The following is a 22,520-nucleotide window of genomic DNA, read 5'->3' as shown; positions in this document are numbered from 1 at the left end:
TTCACCTGCCGTGACCTCCTTTCCCCATTGCGGCCAACTTGGGCGCATGTAGTTCAACCAATCAGATGTGTCGAGCAATCACGTGATCTATGAGCGGGGCGTGGACGCGCGGCCGGCCCGGGGGGGGGGGGGGGTGGAGAATATGGCTTCCCTTGATGGCTGCTCCTACGTTCGCAGGTAGGCTATAGCGTAGTTACACCAAAGAAAAAGAACTAGGCTAAAAATTTGGGTGCAGGAAAGCAGAGAGTGGTCGGGCGGAGGAAGAAAAGCGAGGGAGAGGAGGGAAACGATGGCAGCAGCCACAACCGAATGAGCATTAAAATTCCCATGGAGGTCCTGCGGACGTTTGGGACGTCCGCAGGACGTCCAATGGAGTTCCAGTGCCCACTGGGAACCGGCACCACGCACAACAAAGCGCCCTGCTCGCAGTATCCGGACACGTGATGCATGAGTCATGAATGCGTTTCTGGAGGTACAATGTTCAGTATAAATACGGTACAACGCAGGTAAACGCAGCGACTCTGTTTAAAGTCTTCAAAGCCTCGGTAATTTTGACACTTCTGCCCGGCGCAAGCCTGCGGTGCTGCAACGAAGGCCAGGCAGTAAAGGGAACGAGCGGGCCGTGCCAATGCGCCTGTTGTCCGGCCAGTATAATAATTAAGGTTGTTTAATTCCTCCTCCACCAGAAACGGAAGCTTCGGTCGCCGAAAATGTCCTGACCGCCGCCGCTTCCTGTTTCGCACGCAAGCGATTGATTGATTTTAAACTGTCTTGAAAGAATGGCAATTCTCGGAGGCTTGGGTGGTCCGCCTATTCCGGCAGCCCATTGGCCTACGCTGCAGCTTGGGCCCTGCGTATACCAGTCCTCTTTGCTGGTCGGGGTCCTCGCTGTGCGGAATGGCTTAGCCCCTGCTCCAAATTGGGATTAGGAAGTTTTTAAAGAGCGGGGTTGAATTGGCGCGTGCCCACATCATGCGAAGAGCCTTAGCTATTTCTCCACAGTGTGGGCACTTTGGTTTGTAGAGTGAGGGGTACCATTGGTGGAGCTGGTGTTACGTCCGTTTGTAGTCGGCGAAGGGTGTGTTCTTCCGCCTTGTCTAGAGTTATGTGTTGGGTATGTATGGCCTGTCTGTACGCCTGTAGGTGTTCGGCGAAGCTGATTACGGGCTGTGTAACGTGTTCCCCTGCTTCTTCGGCTAAGGGAAAACGCTGGCGATTTCTTCGCGGCCAGAGCGACGAGGTTCCAACAAGTTGGAAATTCTTCGCCACGTCGCGCCGCTCAGTTGCTTGCATGTGAAACAGCCTTAACCCTATAGGGGTGGCTCGCGGGGCCTTGCTTTCGTTGAGCGCAAAATAGGGATATTTTGTGTAAACGTGTTGGCCTAACCTGCGCTTCGGTCCTCCAGCCTTGACTGCAGATCCACAGAAAGTTGGAGAAGATCGAAAAAGAGAAGTAGCAACCGGAATTCCGGACCTGGAGTGGAATGGCTCAACTACCAGCTTTATTTGAGCTCCCGGCACGATTGCCCTCGTTCGCCATATATGTTCTTGAGTGACACTGTACTGTCCGCTCGCTCCTCCCGCCCGCTCTCCCTTCCATCATTCTGAATGAACACCGAAGTTATTTTCAACTTTGAAAACTACCCCGTGAAGAAAAGGCGAAGTATTATCAAGAGGTGCATGCAATGAATGTCTCTACATAGGCGAGACCTCCCACAAACACTTCAATAGTACAAAAATGATGTCCGAAAATACGGAGCTGATAGCAGCTCTAAACAACACTGCGAAGAACGCGTTTACTTTCTTTTTAGAATAGAGGCGCATACAATCTACACGTGAAACCGTCAACCTGTAGGTGGGGCTCTGCCAAACACCTACACCCCCACGCTGCGGAAGACACCGAACGTGTCATCAAACCTATGTACTATGTATTGGCGCACTTGCAATTGGCAGAAAATTCGGCTGCTTGCTGCGTGGTACTTTGGGTTAGTTCTCGTCGATGGAATCGTCGAGATGCCCAACCCACACAAGCTTTGGTGGATGGAGCAAGTCACAAATCAGTTCCTCCACTTCCCCTTCAAGCGGCCCCAATCTACCCACCCCCGACACGCAGGTCAGGGAGCGGGTGCCGCCGCCTCAGGCTGGGAGGTCTTGGGTCCCGGCAGCCTCTTCAGCCAGTTGGACGAGCTGGAGCTCGGAGTTCGAGCTGCGCAGCAGGGTCTGCCAGATGTCTCTACTGTCTATATCCCGCGTCCCACGGGGAGAGTACGGGCATTCCCATATTATGTGGTCGAGGGTCCCTCTCGCGTCACAAAAATTACATTTATCGCTCCTGGCATCGGGGAACATATGTGGTTCGTCATAACCGGGTGCGGATGCGTATAAGTTTGGAGTCGCCTCCACGCGACTGATTGTGTGTTAATTGTCTACTTTCGGGTCTGGCGGGGGTACCAGTCTACGCTCCAATCTATAATGCTGCACCTGTGATCTCCCCAAATTTTAGCATGCGCTCTCCGCTCCCTCGGTCATCGAGGGGAACTGTAGCGGCTCGGCGGTAGAGATCTCGAGCCAGCTCGTGGTCCGCCTCGTTGTCGGGGACGGCTTCGTGCGCCGGAGTCCAAATTATTTGAATTTTCCTATCCAACTTTCTCTGGCCTAGGATTCTGGCCGCTAAGGGCGAGATCCTTCCCTAGCTAAAATTTTGTATGGCAGTTTTGCTGTCACTGATGACAAACTTCGCTTCCGTTCTAACGTACGCAAGCTAGCGCGATCGAAGTTTCTTCGGCAACTTCTATGCTCCGCCCGCGCAAAGTGGCAGCTGTCACGGGGTTGCCCCGGCCGCTGACGACCGTTGCCACCGTAAAACCGCCACCACCTCCCGCCTCGTCTACATAGGCCACCTCATGTTCCGAAATTTTGCCGAATTTAATTTCTAATGCCTCGGCTCGTTTTTGCCTCCTGTGCTTGTTATAGAACCTTTGTCCGTAAAGTTTCCGAGACTGAGTCCATTTAAAAAAAATGCGTTTAACATTAAAATAATTTGTGCGGCACCCCTTCGAAATAGTCTCCCTTGCAGTCTCTACACAGCCTCCAACGTTTCTTGAGGTCTTGGAAACAGTTGGAAAACGCTTCTTTTGGCAGGGATGTCAGCTTCTTTATCGTGGCGTCTTGGATGGCCTCCACGCTCCCCATCCAGTGACCTTTTAGGGTTCTCTTCACACGAGGAAACAGGAAAAAATCGCATGGGGAGAGGCCAGGCGAGTATGGCGGATGGGGATCGAAGCACAGTAATGCTGTGCTTGGCGAGAAATTTTGCCACGCTGAGAGCAGTGTACGGCCTTGCGTTATCGTGGAGAAGGCTCCATTGTCCAGATGCCCATAAGTCAGGGCGACGGCGTCGCAGTGCATCACGCATGTGTTGGAGCACGCGGATAAAAAACTCGTGATTCACCGTCTGCCCTTGTGGAACGAACTCGTGGTGTATGTCACCTCTGGCATCGAAAAATACTATCAGCATCGTCTTTGTTTCGGTCTTCTGTCGCCGCACCTTTCTCGACTTCGGAGAGCTTGTGGACCGCCATTCGGCGCTCTGCCTCTTTGTTTGAGTATCGTATTAAAAACACCATGTTTCGTATTCAGTAATGATGCTGTCGACGAATGCAGCATCCTTCTCTGCCTCGGAGAGCAAATCAGCTCTCACTGATGCCCGCGTGTCCTTCTGGTCCTGTGTGAGGGAGTGCGGCACAAGTCTGGCATTCAGCTTTCGTTTCCCCAAGTTCTTACGCAAAATTTGGTGGAATGTTGTCTTACAAATCTGATAGCATGCGGGCTGTAATGTTGCGGTCTTGCAGTACGATTTCCCTGATCCAAGCCACGTTATTTTTATTCCCTGAGGTTGAAGGGCGCCCCTGCCTTGTGTCGTCTTCCACCGGCGTTCTCCCCGAAACGAACCTCTTGTGCCACTCGAAATCTATGTCTCGTTGCCATAAGCGTCACGAAGGAGCTCATACGTCTGTGTGTCTGTCTTGCCAAGCTTCACGCGGAATTTTATGTTTACACGCTGTTCGAGTTGGACGTCCACCTGTCCACATTCACTCACAGTAGAATGCGCAGACGACCAGTGACAACGTATTTTTTTCTACATGTAGTGCCATCTAGCGGCTGCGATAGCAATTAACATAAATAGCTCAGGTTAGCCCGAAAAGATACATACACAAAAGATACACATACGCACCAACATTTGTTTTGGGGAATCATTTCTAGAGAAGAAAATAAATCAGTCTCGAAACTTTACAGACAAAGGTTGTATTCTGGGTGCATGTTTTTTGGCAGAGGGAAATTCGTCAGATTTTGCCTGACTTCCCTATAAACTCCACCTTTTGCGTGGGACCCTTATCCAGTTTTATTCCAACTTTGGTCAGAATGGCTCTTCCTGTCCTCGTGGTGCTAAGTCTCTCAATTTGAGAGGTTCGCACCGCCTCCGCCAATTCGGCCCATGTGTTTTGTACCCCAAGAGCCATCAGTCTCTCTGTGGATGTGCACATTGGGCAGACACAGCGCTCTTTTTACGCATCTTCCAAGAAACGAAAACCTCCGGCGCGCCACACGAGCACTTCTCCCACCCTGTGGCACCGACCTCCCTAGCGGCCTTGCATGCTGGGAAGAGGTCTTGCTTCGAAGGTTGCGCCTCCGTGTCGCCCTCACCCGAGCAGTAGCCTGTTCGTAGCCGGCACAGTACCATGTCCCTTTCGGGGACTCCTGTCCCTTTTGTCCCGCTCCTGTGTCCGAAGCGGACACAAAACACTTGCTTTGGACCTGCCCCTCTTTGCGTGCGATCTGGCAGAAACACCTGCTCTGGTGCGGACCGCCTCCAGACCGTCCACCAGTTGTAGAAGAATGTATTTTTGGGCCGCACCACCGGATGTTACTGGCCTTTCTTCGAGCGTCCTGTGTGTACCTATGTTTGCAAATACTTTATGCCAGCAGGCACACTCTCGCAATAAAAAAAAGCTAACTGTAGTTTTTCTCAATGCTGTTTACTCGTTACTTTGTGGAATACGCTGTTCATGCGCATAAAAGCAGCGACCTCAGTTTCTTCTGCTTTTTGAACCACGAGAACATGCAAAAAACGTGCTTGCAAGCAATGCTGTGAGCAAAGTGGCAGCAGGGAGGGGCTGACAGGGCCTGCGAAGTGCATGCCGCCGGGTATACCCACCGGTGACACGATCGGTAATCAGATTCTCTGGGGTGAAAACTTGGGAAACGAGCCTCTGACATCCGTTGGTCGGCCGCAAATAGCCGAGAGATGTATACCATATGTCCGTGGTACTGTAAGGCTCATATAAAATGGCTGTCCATGGGATGTCCTGCGGGTGTTCAGAATGGATATTCGAATGTTCCAGGTACGCAGGGCGCCGTTTACCCACACAGCATTTGACGTCCGACTGATATCCGCTGGATGTTATTGGGGCAGCAAGTAAACGTTTTAAATGCGAGTATAAGTAATATTCCTGAAGCGTTCTTGAACCCTCCGAAAAATTAGCAAACGCGGGGAAGGAACCTGCAAGTTTTGGATCTGGCAGTTTTGAGAGCACATGTTTAATTAGGAATGAACACCTTGCTTTAATTAATCTGCAAAGGGCCAAGAGGATAAAACAAGAACATCAGAATGCAGCACAACTTCACTCTAAGTTTGCCACACTCAGTTTCGAACAAGCCGATACTGTGGGATCATGCTTATATACCCAAGCAGCCCGGAGCCTTCCACTACGGCGTCTCTCATATCCCATGTGTCGCTTAGGGACAATTCAGTTCAATGAAAGGCGCCCGCTAAGCGCTAGTTGTTTGTGGCTAATATTTAAAGTTTCGTAATGAAACTTTTGCTCTGTGTATGCGGTCTATGGCATGAGCAATCCAAACTTTTCAACTTCTAAGTTCTTTTAGTTGAAAAGAATTATTGCTGCAGAACATTGAAAAATGATCTGGGAAACAGTACATGCTTGAAATGCATCTCTATCGTTACTACACTGCTTAACCTACAAGATTCTATTACAGGTATCAGGTCTATCTCCTGTCTTTCCGACTGTTCTAGCAAATGGACTGATTTCTTAAATCTGCTTTGCCTGGTTGACCGCAGTGGTAAATTTTTCAGAAGTTCCCTGTGGTCCCGTGAATGCTCAGATTCCGGCGTTGATTTTCGCAGGAGAAAAAAAAAATAGATTTTAGTACTGGTTCACTATATGATATGCACTGGATGTCCACGGCACGTCCGATCGGGTTTTAGAACTCAGTGCTGAATGGGCCACCTTGAGTAGAACGAATCACTTTAAATGAGGTTCTTTGGCTAAAGCTACCCTCGCAACGTTGAAAAAAAAAGCGAGAATCATCGTCGGGGAAAACAAGGCGTGGCTGCTAAAGGCCCTGCGGTGACATTGCTTATTTTAACCTCCTCAAAACGTGCCTGTTCCTTCTGATCAACTTCCGCGCCATGGCCCTGGTTGTAGCCAAAACACTGGTTTCCATGCGTGCAATATGCACCCGCACGCGTGCTCCATGGCTCGTGAGAAGGAGACGAAGCAGAAGAAGAAGCGGACGCACGCGGTACGTGCTGACGGGCCGCGTTCGCTCTGAATCCACGGATTAGCCCTCGGAGTATTCGGGTCCAGTGCAAGCGCCCAGCTGCGGTGCTGCTAACAAGGGAGGCATGGAGGACACCCCAAAGCAGAGCAGCCTGGAGACCTCCACGGAAAAGTCCCGTCGCAGGAGGAGGAGGCAGTGGCGTGGACTGGACAGTCCTGGTAAGCACAGCGACGGTTGCTCTGCTGTGGCAGGTCACCCTCTGCCGGCTTGGCTGCACGTGTGCAAGCTTAGAGGCTGCACTACAGCAACCTTTAGGCTTGCCTTTTTGGGACGCGGTACACGGCGTAGTGTATCATGTGTCCTGGGCGCACTGTTGAGTGCAATTGTTTGCGGCCAAGTCGTACAGGAGGAGTGGGCTTAGTTATAGCATGCGCTATACAGCTATGGCACTATCCCTTATCACCAAATGGGAGGCCAGAGAGTAACTTTGCATAGCGAAAGCCTTGCTACGGCATGTTCCGCGAGTTTCGCCGACTGCATTGCTTTGACCTTCTTCGCCCTTCAGCCGCTCCGGAGCTGCACTGGCTCGATCATGTGACTAGCCACGTCACTGGCCGAGGTGGTTCCGCCACCGGTGCGCGCACTCTCTCCGCCGCCGCGCATGCGCTCTCCCGCTGTCAGACCGGGCGACTCGTCGCGCGCTTGGCCGCGATTTAAAAAAGAGCGCACCGCTCGCCTAGGTATACGAAATGCCCCAATAGGGGGACTCCCGGGTGGTGTCCACCACCATCTTATCTGACACCCGATTTAATATCTGCTGCGGGTCCATGGACCCAAGATATTAAACTTATTTTTGGAATATGACGGTGTGCTTAGCTTGAAGCACTCTGGCACGGGTCGGCCCGGTATTGCACTGCCTACGGGATCAGCCCGGGTCATAATAGCGCGCGCCTTTTCTTTCTATCTTTCCTCTCCTATCCTTTAACTCTCCTACTTTCAGCACGCGGCAGCGAGCGTGGCTCGGCTTGAGCCAGTAGGCAGGTCCGTGCACTTTCCTTTTCTTTCTTCCTATCAGCAACAGCATGTTCGCCTAGGTATAGTGCGCGCTTCGCCATGGATGCGAGCGAAGCTAGGCCATCTCGGAACGATACGCAGAGGACATTGCAACGCCGTCAGCAAGCCACATCTGATCATCCCGCGGATATCTCCCGCTTTCGCTTTGTATAGTTAGGTTTAGAAGCGTTAAACCTTCAGCAATTTTGTTTCCTCCTGTTCATAGCAGTGAACTTCCTCCGTTCATTTTTCCTGGTTTTTCATTTACGCTTCTACTGCCTTTCCCCTGGTACTTTCCTGCGTGCAGTAGAGCAGCACCAGTTTACATGCGTGAGAAATTGTGCCTCAACCGTGTGAAGGGTATGAAGTCAGAAAGGCCAGCTTGAATAGCAACTGTTGTGAAATGCTACCGCACGCATCCTTTTGGCACCAGCGTCAGCACGACAGTATTTGGCGCGCTAAAATCCGAACATAAGACAAGGTCTCTGAAAGGACTTGAGTGTGCTCAAGGCGAAATCGTAGGTCATTGGCGGTTAGAGTAAGCCCTAATACGGAGGCATCGAGGAAATTGGGAGCATCTTAAACAAATATCACAGCGCAGCGAAAATGCAGCGACAGAAAGAGGTCATAAACTGCGCTCGTGAAGACTGATTCTCACTGTTCGATAAATGCCCAAGAAACCTAGGCTATGAGCAACGATATATCTGTCTACATATATAGGCCCTCGCTCGAAAGCGCAACCGTCTCTTTGCAGGGCGTCTGTCAGCGCGTAGCTCCTCCGTTCCCGGGAGCGGAGCCATAACCCCGGTCACGCGGACATACGGCGAGGAACCGCGCGGCGCCTCGCCCGTGCACCGCAAGCGCATCAGCTCGCAGGACAGCTCTTCGCTGGGGCCCTCGTCGCGCAGAGACTCAAAGCGAGCCTTGCACTCGCAAGGTGGTCCTCGCTCCGACAGGAGGTCACCCTCGGGGCATGACCCGCCTCCGGCAACTGCGGAGCACAGGCACCGTGACCCCGCAGACCTCCAGCAGCCGTACTCATCGGCCGGCGGAAGCACCGACGGCGGCCTTCGAGCATACCAGCAACCGCCGGAGTTGGGGGCCGCTGCAGGCGGCGGTGGCGCTGATGTCGCATCTGGGAGACACGAGCTACCACATCCCGAGTCGCAAGCTGTGCTTCGTTCTGTCCTAGGACGCTCCTCGTTCAAGCGTTCGATGTCGCCTGTAGGTTCCATCGACCGTCGAGTGACCATCAACCCGGCCGCCATGAGGGGATCCCAAGAGGCCAAAACGACGGTGTTCGTGTCCCCGCCACCGGGCATTGCTGCGGGCCCCGGCTCGTCGCTGGCCGGCGCGTCTCTGCCGGCTCAAGCCAGCCGCGGCCACTCCGCCAGGGGCGAGCTGGTGATTCAGGAGCCGCCCCCAGTGTGGCCCGCAAGGAGCATGAGCTTCGACGCCATCGACGCCAACCGGCGCAAGTCGCTGCTCGTGCAGGAAGCCATTTCCCACCTGCCCATCCCGTCGGGCACCGTCCACAAGAAGCCGATGCTGTCGCCCCTCACGGCACATCGGTCCAGGCGGCCAGTCGACCACAGCTACGGGACACGCGGCGTGTCCTGCAGCCCGCGCCACGTAAGCGAGCCGGCCGGAATACAAAACGGCATTTAGAGGAGGTCGCTGTCGCCACCCGAAAGCTGCTGTAGGATTTGCACGTTGATGCGAAGTGACGGTTACAGGGGGGCAATCGTTGGTGTCCCTTCCATTCATCAGCAAGGTTTCGTTGCATCGAAAGAAAGAACAGTGAACCCCACTTGACGTACGCACGCTGGGATGCATCTCGAAACTGCTCTATATATGTAGACTTCGCTTTGGTTTTAAACGCGACTTTTATGCTCGGGTTTGTGTCTGTTGCGTGGACTGTATATTCATTTCCGGAAAACTATTGGCGCTTTTAGCCTCGTTTATTGGGCCTCATTATAGCGCCAACTACGTCCCCAGTTTCGTTGCCTGCCTTCATAGCTGTCACACACAGGTCACAACACTGGACATAGCTTATCCTGACTAAAGCAGTGCACTCAGACGTCGCTGTGTGATCAGGATGGCAGGTCGCCGCGCATATCGCCTGCAGGGGCACAACCTTCGACTGTGCCATGACATGCAGTCGGTGTTTCCGACGTTCATCAGCTGAGTACACTTAAGGCGTTTATTTCTTTTTCAATACCCCCTACATTCTTGCCTTCTATTTCATACTTGTGTCAGTCAATTCTGACCACTCTTTGCGATATATCAGTCATAATTGTTCACAGTGGTGGACACATTGCATGGGCAGAGACTTGGACAAAAATTATATATATATATATAAACCAATTATATATATATAATTGGTTTTTTGGGGGGAAAGGAAATGGCGCAGTATCTGTCTCATATATCGTTGGACACCTGAACCGCGCCGTAAGGGAAGGCATAAAGGAGGGAGTGAAAGAAGAAAGGAAGAAGAGGTGCCGTAGTGGAGGGCTCCGGAATAATTTCGACCACCTGGGGATCTTTAACGTGCACTGACATCGCACAGCACACGGGCGCCTTAGCGTTTTTCCTCCATAAAAACGCAGCCGCCGCGGTCGGGTTCGAACGCGGGAACTCCGGATCAGTATAGTCGAGCGCCCTAACCACTGAGCCACCGCGGCGGGACAAATTCACCAAAAAATTGTTATTCAGGAAAGGAAAGGATGCAGTAACTCTCACTTCCTTGCGAGCATCTCAAACGCAAGGGAACGGATGGAGGGAGCAAAGAAGAAATGTACTGTAGTGGAGGGTTCCGCAGTCGGACGAGGCACGCGGGAGTAATTTATGGTTCGCCTGCATCGAAACTCGGCTGCCGCGACCGGACCCGCCGCGGTGGCTCAGTGGTTAGGGCGCTCGACTACTGATAATAATAATAATTGGTTTTTGTGGAAAGGAAAATGGCACAGTATCTGTCTCATGTATCGTTGGACACCTGAACCGCACCGTAAGGGAAGGGATAAGGGAGGGAGTGAAAGAAGAAAGGAAGGAGGAGGTGCCGTAGTGGAGGGCTCCGGGATAATTTCGACCGCCTGGGGATCTTTAACGTGCACTGACATCGCACAGCACACGGGCGCCTTAGCGTTTTTCCTCCATAAAAACGCAGCCACCGCGGTCGGGTTCGAACCCGGGAACTCCGGATCAGTAGTCGAGCGCCCTAACCATTGAGCCACCGCGGCGGGTCGACTACTGATCCGGAGTTCCCGGGTTCGAAACCGACCGCGGCATCTGCGTTTTTATGGAGGAAAAACGCCAAGGCGCCCGTGTGCTGTGCGATGTCAGTGCACGTTAAAGATCTAGAGGTGGTCGAAATTATTCCGGAGCCCTCCACTACGGCACCTCTTCTTCCTTTCTTCTTTCACTCCCTCCTTTATCCCTTCCATTACGGCGCGGTTCAGGTGTCCAACGATATATGAGACAGATACTGCGCCATTTCCTTTCCCCCTAAAAAAACAATTATATATGCCGCGACCGGGTTTGAACCCGGGACCTCCAGCTCAGTAGCCGAAGAAAAAGGAAATGGCGTAGTAATATTATGACCCTAATCTCGGTGGACACCCGAAGTGCTCCTTAAGGGAAGGGATGAAGGTGGGAGTGAAGGAGAATGATGATGATTATGAAAACTTTATGCGGAGCCCTTATAGTTCAAAATTTCACAGGTGGGCTGGCTCCTGGTCGTGGGTGGTGGCCGGCAGCCCGTTTCTGACCGCGACCTTCTCCGCCCACTGCACCAGCCTCAGTTGCGAGGCAGGGTCGCAGCTACAGACCACGACCTCCCACCCCTCCGAGTCCGCGAGGGCCCAATGGGCCGGTGGTTGCAATTGTCGGCAGATGAACATATTGTGGTCGAATGTGGCTCTCGGGGCTCCGCAGAAGGAACACTCGGGCGTGTGAGTAGAAGGGAAGAAAAGCGCAAGCTGGTAGACGGAAAAGTGCGAGCCTGGCGTTGTCGTCATGTCGTCTGTTGTTGTTTTGTCAGCGATGTGTGAGGCGGAGGATAAAGCAGACGTTCTTCGCCGGTAGTCTAGCGCGTGATGTCGTGATGTGTTATCAGCCGGTCTCTCGCGCTGCCTGGGTCTTCGGTAGGCGCCGCTCGGTTGACGCAAGCGCGAGCAGCGGAATGGGCCGCTTCGTCACTGGGATTGCCCAAATGGGCCTGTACCCAGACTATTTGAATGGAGCGAGGGGGTGGGGGGTTGAAGGTGAGAATTTTATAGGAGGCAGCAGTATCTGGCTGCAGGCAAAAATTTTGAATGACAGTTTTGGAATTGTTAAAGTTAAGAGTGCGATATCGTCTAACGCTGGAATAGAGAAAGAGGTGCCTAATGAAGGGCCCCTAAATAATTTCGACCACCTGGGTATAGTTAACGTGCACTGTCATCGCACAGACCACCCAAGGTTACGTTCCAAGCCCAAGTGCAAGGAGTCCCTATTCCTCAAACAGAGCAGATCCCTATCCTCAGTCTGCATCTGCAAACCAATGGAAGCAATTCCACTGTTCTAAAATGCATAGACCAGTCTACTGTGCAAATTGCTCAACTAATCCAGAGGGTTGCCAACAAACGTGCCGGCATGCGAGAGGCGAACCTCCCATGCCTGGTGCAAGCTTTCATCTGCAGTCGCATTACTACGTCACTCCATATCGTCGCCTCACACGCGGAGACCTGGATGGGCTGAACACCTGCCTCTGCAAAGCATATGAGAACTACGGGGCATGGCCACATTTCGATGGAGGTGAAACGCAAAGGCGCCCGTGTGCTGTGCGATGTCCGCGCACGTTAAAGATCCACTTGTGGTCGAAATTATTCCGGAGCCCTCCACTACGGCACCTCTTTCTTCCTTTCTTCTCTCAGTCCCTCCTTTATCCCTTCCTTTATGGCGTTGTTCAGGTGTCCGCCGAGATGCGAGACAGATACTGCGCCATTTCCTTTCCTCAAAAACCTATTTTCAATTTTTTTCCCAACTCAACTTTCACAACCAGGTTCTAGGCACTCGGAGTTTCCAACACAGTCCAGGAACTTACTGAAGCCACCCTTACGGCCCAATATCAACGCTTGTCCCTAAATCAAGGCGGCCGTGCAGTTCTGGACAGTGTAGGGATTCATCCCATCACGCTCCATCGACTTGCCAGGATCTCTCTCGTTCTCTTAGAGGGGGCCTTAAGATCCCTCCCATTCCTAAACATACGGGCCCCGAGCACCATTCCGGGCGCCGCGCGGATCGAGCCCACAAACTACAGAAGCGCTTTGGGACCCGTCCTGAAGTTACCTAATAGAATCAAGACAACCTTAGACTTCAATCAGCCGAATGATCAGGCAGGTTTTTGTAAATGATACTCGACAATGGACTATATTCACACTATCAATCATGCGCGAAATATAATCAACCCCTATACAGGGATTTTCGCCGAAGACTTTATACAATTGTTAAAAATTGGGAGTTAGAAGAGCGCAACTGTCGACATAGCGTTGTCATAAGGTGTTTGTCTGGGCTAGTCGGTACATGGTACTAAATGAAGGCACAGCGCACGAAAGGCGGGACTGAGAAAGAGACAAACACAGCGCTGACTTACGACTGAAAGGCTTTATTGCTCGCACGCAATAAATAGGCGAAAAGGAGCACAATCAACAGAAGAACTGCATCAGTGATGATTGTCAAAGAACACAAAAAAGCACAGAATCACAACCTACACAAGCGAACCTAACTGTTAAGATAGTCAATTTCTTTTTGCGTTAGCGCGACGGAAGGTTTGCTGACGCAGTTGTCAAGTCCCCGGAGAATTAAAAGAGCTTCCACGATTTCCCGCATTTGCAAAAAGCCTTACTTGGATCTTCAGTGGTACGTGTGTTCCGCTACGTTGATGACTTTCTGGTGATTTTTAGTTTAATGAGCGGCCACAGTGTTGCAGATCAAGCCAGTGACATCCTCACATTGTTCAGATCTAATCTAAAACCATTTCAACTAACGATGGAAGTTCCGGATCATGACGTCATTCGCTTTCTGGACCTACAGATAATGATGTGCGACGAAGGGGTATGCTGGTGCTACTCACCCCGAGCACAAAAAGAGCTTCTATCTTACTCATTCTCTCATTCAAAAATAGTAAAACGAGGCGTCGCGACAGCCGCCCTCAAAAATTCCATTTCCAGGTCATGTTCCCATCAAATGCAATCTAGCTTCAGAAGCCAGATCATGAGGCTGAAAAAGGCCGGCTTTCCAGACCACATCCTGCGTGCTGTAGCGGAGAAAATTCTTGCCGAATTCAGAACAAAAACAACGAGTTCGCTTGCAGCAGAAAACCGAAACTACGCGGTGATACCTTATGTGCACAAGGTATCACATAACCTGAAAAGAATTGCAGGAAAAGCCGTTGTCAGAGTGATCTTTTCTGCCCCGAACAAACTGCAGCGCTTGTGTAAAGCCGTAAACCGTGAAGGAGCTCCCCCTGCCGAATGCGGAAAAAATCACGAATCACCCTATGTGCAGTGCCGTAAAAATGTTGTCTATAAGATAGAGCTATCCTGTGGGCGATTTTATATAGGCCAAACAGGGCGCTGCCTTAATGATCGCCTAAGTGAGCATAAACGCTCCCTAAAGCCACTCCCCAAAAGCAATTTGGTTATACATTGGCTATCCTGTAAATGCACTCCTTTTTTCGACCGTACTAAAATACTGTATAAACATAAGGACCAACGTACGCGGGAAATCGTGGAAGCTCTTTTAATTCACCGGGGACTTGACAACTGCGTCAGCAAACCTTCCGTCGCGCTAACACAAAAAGAAATTGACTATCTTAACAGTTAGGTTCGCTTGTGTAGGCTGTGATTGTGGGCTTTTTTGTGTTCTTTGACAATCATCACTGATGCAGTTCTTCTGTTGATTGTGCTCCTTTTCGCCTATTTATTGCGTGCGAGCAATAAAGCCTTTCAGTCGTAAGTCAGCGCTGTGTTTGTCTCTTTCTCAGTCCCGCCTTTCGTGCGCTGTGCCTTCATTTAATAGCGTTGTCAGTGGTGTAGTACATCAAAATACAGTTAATACGTGCTTACTAGCAGGATTGATAAGTAATATTTTATAGTTAACTTTTAATCATTACTGCTAGGCTCCTTAATTATTGAGAAGCATATAACCCACCGTGAGTAATATCAATATCAATATTTAATATTTCGAAAACGCGGTTAGGCACGGAGCTGTGGACCAACAAAGTTTGATTTTATCGCGCCAAAATACATGGGTTTGCGAACAGCTTGAAGGCAAAGCAACCTCTCAATGGACCCCGTAGAGTATCTGTTACGGGTCCTATTGGACTTATTTTTGGAAATGTGGCGGAGAGTTTGAAAAATGCTTCACTCCCGCCACCGGTTGGCCCGGTATTGCACTGCCTCCGGGATCGGCCTTGTCTTTAACGCGTCTTTACTATCCTGTCTTTCTATCCCATCTTTCAACTCTCCTACTATCTGCACGTGGTAGCGATTGTGGCTCGGCTTGAGCCAGTGGGCAGGCCTGTGCACTTTCCTTTTCTTTCTTCCTGGCAACAACTTCTCTCTCTCAAATGCTCTCAGTCGTCGAAATAATAATAATAATAATTGGTTTTGGGGGAAAGGAAATGGCGCAGTATCTGTCTCATATATCGTTGGACACCTGAACCGCGCCGTAAGGGAAGGGTAAAGAAGGGAGTGAAAGAATAAAGGAAGAGAGAGGTGCCGTAGTGGAGGGCTACGGAATAATTTCGACCACCTGGGGATCTTTAACGTGCACTGACATCGCACAGCACACGGGCGCCTTAGCGTTTTTCCTCCATAAAAACGCAGCCGCCGCGGTCGGGTTCGAACCCGGGAACTCCGGATCAGTAGTCGAGCCCGACCGCGGCGGCTGCGTTTTTATGGAGGAAAAACGCTAAGGCGCCCGTGTGCTGTGCGATGTCAGTGCACGTTAAAGATCCCCAGGTGGTCGAAATTATTCCGGAGCCCTCCACTACGGCACCTCTCTCTTCCTTTATTCTTTCACTCCCTTCTTTACCCTTCCCTTACGGCGCGGTTCAGGTGTCCAACGATATATGAGACAGATACTGCGCCATTTCCTTTCCCCCAAAACCAATTATTATTATTATTATTTCGACGACTGAGAGCATTTGAGAGAGAGAGAGTCGAAATCGCCAAAACATCTTGGGTCACAGAGCCGAGGGCAACCGCCTTTCGAAATTATTGAAACTGATATGGATATTACTTACGGTGGGCTACACGCCTTTCAATAATTAAGCAGCCCAACAGTAACAGTTAAAAATTTAACTATCAAATATTACTTAACCAGCCTGTTGACACGTTTTAGCTCTATTCTGATTACTACACCGCTGAAATGCAATGCCGAAACAAAACGCTCTTCTAACTCAAAACGCCTATTTTTTTAAAATTCTTTAAAGTGTTAGGTGAAAACCCCCGCCTTGATCAATGGCGAGAAAGCATTTGACTCAGGGAAAACCTCAGCAGTCATGCAGGCATTGCGGAATCAAGGTGGAGAAGAGTATTATGTGAAAATGCTGGAAGATATAACGACTGCATAGCTACCATAGTCCTCCATAAAGTCAGCAATAAAATTCGAATAAGGAAGGGTGCCAGGCAGAGGGGCACGATCTCGCCAATGCTATTCACCGCCTGTTTACAGGTGTTCCGAGGCCTGGACTAGGAACAGTTGGGGATAAGAGTTTGTGGAGAATACCTTAGTAATTTTCGACTCGCTCATGGCATTGCCTTGCTAAGTCACTCACGAGATGAACTGCAAAGCATGATGTGTGAGTTAGACAGGCAGAGCAGTACTCTGAGTCAAAAATAATATACAGTGAACCAAAGTTATGTTCAATGGTCTCGCAAGGGAACAGCAGTTCACTGTTGGCAGCGAGGTGCTGCAAATGGTAAGGGAATACGTCTACTTTGGGCAAGTAGTAGCCGCTGATCCGGATCATCAGAGCGAAATAACTGGAAGAATAAGAATGGGGTGGAGTGCATATGGCAGGTGCTCTCAGATCATGAATAGCAGTTTACCAATATCCTTCAAGAGAAAAGTATACAGCAGCTGTATATTACCGGTACTCACATATGGTACAGAAACGTGGAGGCTAACGAAAAGGGTTCAGCTTAAGTTAAGGACAACGCAGCGAGCCATGGAAAGAAAGATGATAGGTGTAACGTTAAGATACCGGAAGCGGGCAGCGTAGGTGAGAAAACAAACGCGGTTTAATGATGTCCTAGTCGAAATCAAGAGGAAGAAATAGCCTTGGGCAGAGAATGTAATGCGAAGGCAAGATAACCGATGGTCCTTAAAGGTAACGGAGTGGATCCCAAGAGAAGGCAAGCGTAGCAGGGGTGGATGAGATAAAGAAGTTTGTGGGGATACGGTGGTCGCAGCTGGCAAATGACAGGATTAATGGGAGAGACATGGGAGATGCCTTTGCCTTGCAGGGGGAGTAGTCAGGGTGATGATGATGATGAAGTTACATATTCAGATACTGCCAGGCACGACAATCATCAAGTCACGGTTGCCCTAAAGGTGGCTCCTTCCTCACCGTCACATGCAAGTTATCTGCTGTATCCAGAACACTACAGACCCCACCAACGCAGAGGGGTCGCCATAGCGCTTGCCATGTCCGACCCTGTTCCTAACTGCCAGTGACTCTCAACTAGCAATTAGGAACTTCAACCTTGGGCGTATCTCGAAATGTCGTGTATTACGCAGCACACAACCTCTGGCGCCACCACGTCATCTGGCCCTCTGCTCACGAGTCATTGTTCGGGGACATAATAAATAATAATAATTGGTTTTTGGGGAAAGGAAGTGGCGAAGTATCTGTCTCATATATCGTTGGACACCTGAACCGCGCCGTAAGGGAAGGGATAAAGAAGGGAGTGAAAGAAGAAAGGAAGAAAGAGGTGTCGTAGTGGAGGGCTCCGGAATAATTTCGACCACCTGGGGATCTTTAACGTGCACTGACATCGCACAGCACACGGGCGCCTTAGCGTTTTTCCTCCATAAAAACGCAGCCGCCGCGGTCGGGTTCGAACCCGGGAACTCCGGATCAGTAGTCGAGCGCCCTAACCACTGAGCCACCGCGGCGGGTCGGGGACATCCAAGCTCATATCCAAGCTCGCAATCTCGCACGAGATCCTAAGCTGCCGGGCTGGGGATATCGAGCCTGAGGCTTGCCCCCTGTCGGCTGAACATTCCCTAACAAAGCAGACGCTTCTGCTAACCTATCACGACATTTTACAGCATTACAGACGAGGCCGATATCTTGACCCTCTCGCAGACAAGAGGCGCCCTAGACGAGAGGCGTACCCTGGCGAAAACTGCAGACTGGAACTTTCCGTAATCCGCGGCTATACAGCAACTACATATATATCCGACCTTAGTCTCCCTAAGGCGCAAAAACTTATCAGACTGCCACACGACTTCACATGATGTGGACATGTCACATTTAGACGACTCACAAACGCTTGACATAGGGGAGTCCCTCCTGCGCCACCGATCCAGCATGCATTGGAGGCCGCAGCGTCCCAAGGGATCTCTGCCGACCTCCTCTAAAGCTGTGCAACTGACTTTCGTTGGTTTCCCTCTTTGGATGTAATAACTTTTTAATCGTCATCACACGTGCGCCTTTTGTTTCGCCTCCTTCGAAACGCGGCTGCCGCGACTGGGTTTGAATCCGGGATCTCCGGCTCAGTAGCTGAGCACTTTAACCACTGATCAAGTTATCGCGGCGGGTGAAAATTGGTTCTCCCAGGCGTCTCTGCTACCTATTTTATTCGCCCTGCGTGGGGACTGTGTGCACTCCCATATTATATGTTCGAGGGTCCCTCTCGCTCCACATTTCTTACATTAGTCGTCATCAATTTCCGGCATATGTTTAATTAATACTGTGGTGGCTGAAGGCCGTGAGGATGCTTAATTCGCTTAACCGCCACTTGCAAACGTAAATGTCACAGTGGCGATGAGCAGATTAGACATGTACGCGGCCTTTCTCCGAACGCGGGCCAGGCGCGGACCTCACGCAGCCAATGGTCCCTCGTGAGTCCTCCTTTAACGACAGGCATTGGGATTTGGACCCTTACGCCCCGACTCTTCCCAGAGCAATTGGGGGGGGGGGGCGCCATATATAGTGCCACTAGATATATTTCGTTTCGTTGCGAAAGCACCTAGCTGCATTATCGGTGAAAGCCGTGGGATGAGTGAAGGCTCCTGGTGGGTCACGTGAATCAATTTAGAGCGGCTGTCAAAACGGCTGTGAAGAGATTTTACAATGACCCTGGACGTTGGGGATGTGATTACGGCATACCCTGACATGGACCACCCGAAATTTGACCTTGATGTGACCTTGGTCGAAATCGACGAAAATTGAATGGTGGGTTCCTGAGAGGTAGCATGGCACGTCCGCGACGTCGCCCGTGCCCAAGTATGGCAGGGACCACCGGAATTGACCTCGGAGTGACCTTGGCCAAAATCGACGAAATTGAATGGTGGGTTATGAGAGGTTGTATAGACCAGAAATTTGCCCTTAGAATAATCTTATCCGTATTTGACTACCGGTGAATCTGTGTTTAGGTTGAAGTCAGGCGTGACGTCTCAAGATGGAATTAGCCCACCTCCAAAAGTGGGGTTTGCGTGTATCCTCTAACTTTGGGCAGCCCACTTCCGCATATATGGGCATTAACCCATCATGGCTATCCGAGCAACTTCCATCCGTGAACAACGGATCCGAACACCGGAACAGAAGTGAAAATCTAAGTTCTAGCGCACATAATTCGCATTTGGCCTAATTACCGCAGTCGACTGCCACTTTTTTTTATCCTCGCACTCATGCACTGCGGCCTTCATGAGCTCTTCAGACACCTACAGACCCGCTCTCTGTCATCCCCTCAGCTTTTATCTCACTATTGCGGCACATCCCCTGCATGCTCCCTATGCGGTGATCCCCACGCCACACTGTCCCATATCCTTTTCGGCTGCCCTGTTGACCCTCCCCCGCGGGGACAGCACGCCATCTCGAGCTGGGAGGACTGGGAGGTCCTGCTTATGTCTGCAGACCCGACATCGCAGCTTGCTGCGGTGACTTGGGGCTGCCGACGTCATGCCCCGCATGACCTACTTGATGCAGTGCGGGACCGCGCAGTGGCCCAGGGACCCAGCTGGGTCTAAAACTCACTTGCTCAATAAAGTTTGTCTGTCTGTCTGTCTGCCTGCCTGCCTGCCTGCCTGCCTGCCTGCCTGTCTGTCTGTCTGTCTGTCTGTCTGTCTGTCTGTCTGTCTGTCTGTCTGTCTGTCTGTCTGTCTGTCTGTCTGTCTGTCTGTCTGTCTGTCTGTCTGTGTCTGTGGTATCGTCCGTCGCTATAGCACGGGTAGACGGTTTCGTTCAGGCCTATCATTTGATAGAGCGATTGCCCTGACGAGGCGGTGGTCCTGAGTTCGAAACTGCGGACCAGGACGAATTTTTCTTCAACTACGCAATTTCTGTGGAAGCTGTAGAGCTTTTCTTTGTAAATGTATGGCTACGCTTGGGTGGACGTTAATGAGCAATACTTCCCTGTTGTAGATCTACTCCAGCTTGGCGGATTCCCCTAAACATTGGACAAACTTCGAGACTTTGCAAGCGGCAACTGCGGCTACGGCTATTTCGACAACTAGGCTACTACACAATTGCCATGATGGGCCGTACGCTTTGTCCACTAGACATGATGCTCCGTAACAGGTTCGTGTCTGCCCTACGCGACAAGAAACTAAACGGCTGCTGTCCATGGAACGTGACCTGGTTCTCCAAGGCCTTCAATTACGCCGTTCGCGCATAAAGTGCCGTACAGCAGCAGCAGAGGGTGAGGACTGAGCGTGCGGACGTCAACAAAGCAACGGCCAATTCTGGCACCGAACGTTACTGCAAGACCCAACCAATGCAGGGGCAGCGGCTATTAGCACTACGGTGGCGCCCACAGTACAGAACCATGCAGATTCGAGGCGGCAACGCGAGCCATTACAGAAAGAAGGGTCACATCGAGAAAGCCTGTATTTCGAAGCAGAAAGCGGCCGGGACAGGCTACCAGTGAAGCAACTACATGGGGATATCTCGACCCTAGCTGCAAGTATCAACGTGTCACGATCTTCTCTCTGTTGGAAGTGAGGTCAACGCCAGCAAAACACTTGTAGCCACTGTAGACGGCAAGCACGTGACTTACGAAGTGAACTCAGGGCCTCCTTGCGCAGTTATCAGCTGTGACACGTTTCTATAAGCTCGGACCGCAGACCAACCCATGTTGCACAGTACGACGTGCGCTTGCGCATCTGGTCTGGACAAGTACTATAAGTACTGCGAACAGCAACTGTTATGGTCTGCTACAGAAACAAGGCTTGTAAGATTCCGTTTGCTACAGGTTAATGATTTAGGATGCAGCTCAGTCCAAGGGCGAAACTAGTTTCATCCTCCAGGCATCGAGGCCAGTGGCATTCATCACACTTTTGCAACGCATGGCTCTGACATTGCGAAACTTTCCAGAGTAATTCTTGTTGGGGGGCTAGTTGGTGCATGTTTCCAGAAAAGGGTTGTAGCGCCGAAAAAGACAACACATAGCAAGCGAGACGGGACAGGCGCCTGTCCCGTCTCGCTTGCTATGTGTTGTCTTTTTCGGCGCTACAACCCTTTTCTGGAAACATGCACCAACTAGCCCTGTCCCGTCTCGCTTGCTATGTGTTGTCTTTTTCGGCGCTGCAACCCTTTTCTGGAAACTTACCAGAGTTGCAGCTTGTTTCCTGTGCAGTCTTGAGAGGTCCAGACCGTCTTGAGATTGCACAGGAAACAACGCCTAAATTTCTCGAAGCCCGCGCCTGCACCCTTAGCATTCCGTTCAGCAGTTCAAGCAAAGACTGATGGCATGGATAAAAACGGTACTTTGGAGCGAACGCAGCATCCTTGCTATGCTTCACTAGTGGTGGTATGAGAGAAAAATGGGAACTTAAGTTTTTGTGGAGACCACCGCAGTAAAGTTAACGCAGCGACAAAGAAAGCAGCTTACCCACTCCCCACAGCGGAGGAAGTATTCAGCAGCTTGTGGGGTGGAACAGTGTTCAGGACACTCGACTTGGCACAAGCCTATCAGCAGCTGCGAGTTACTTAGGCTGCAGCAGAGCTGTTGAGAGTGAACACAACCAGGGGGCCGTATAAAGTGAAAGAACTTCGTTTTGATGATATAGCGTCTCCCGCAATCTTTCAACGCTTCATGGAGACCATGCTGAACGGTCTGCCTAGTTCTTGTGCGTATCTCGAAGGTGTTATTGTGAGCTGCGCAAAGGCAAGCTTGCCCCTCAGCAAGGCCGAGTATCAATTTGGAGTAGGGGATCACAATATTGATGCCAAAAGTATACACACAACTGCACAACTCGGAGCAAGGTTCAAGCAATAGTAGAGGCACCGGTACCAACGGACAACCAGGCCTTTTTTGATCATTTTATCGAACAAAGGACCACAAAAGCAGAAGTGTTGTATGAACTGCTGCAAAATTAGAGGAGCTGGAAATGTGAGTCAAAGCACCAAAATGTTTCTGACGATTTAAAGGACGTGCTTTTGAATCGTACTGTATCATCGTAGTCTGTTGGCATACTACGACCAGACCAAACTGCTCCTGATCTCACACGATGTGTCATCTTATGACGTGCATAACTTTTGCATCACGTACACCTGTACAATCCTTTAACAGCACCCCGCGAGTGCCCAACAAACGGCCGTATAGCTCTGTGTGACCAAATTCAGTGGCGAGAGGAGGTTGCAAAGCGCAGAGAACTTTGTCAGCGAGTGCATA

The 22,520-nt window shown here is 50.9% G+C and overlaps 1 protein-coding gene across 1 annotated transcript; it reads left to right on the top strand.

The window, feature by feature from the left end:
- The first annotated feature begins 6,621 nt into the window (after positions 1–6,621).
- On the top strand, positions 6,622–9,365 carry LOC144130312 (uncharacterized). The gene is made up of 2 exons (XM_077664258.1): positions 6,622–6,797; positions 8,387–9,365. Exons 1-2 carry the CDS (start codon positions 6,704–6,706, stop codon positions 9,298–9,300), a joined length of 1,008 nt encoding a protein of 335 aa, XP_077520384.1. The 5' UTR covers positions 6,622–6,703; the 3' UTR covers positions 9,301–9,365.
- The last annotated feature ends 13,155 nt before the right edge of the window (positions 9,366–22,520 follow it).

Source organism: Amblyomma americanum, chromosome 4, assembly GCF_052857255.1.
Source record: "Amblyomma americanum isolate KBUSLIRL-KWMA chromosome 4, ASM5285725v1, whole genome shotgun sequence".
NCBI lineage: Eukaryota > Metazoa > Arthropoda > Arachnida > Ixodida > Ixodidae > Amblyomma > Amblyomma americanum.
Note: the sequence above shows the minus strand (reverse complement) of the source record. Positions and strands in the feature narration are given on the sequence as shown.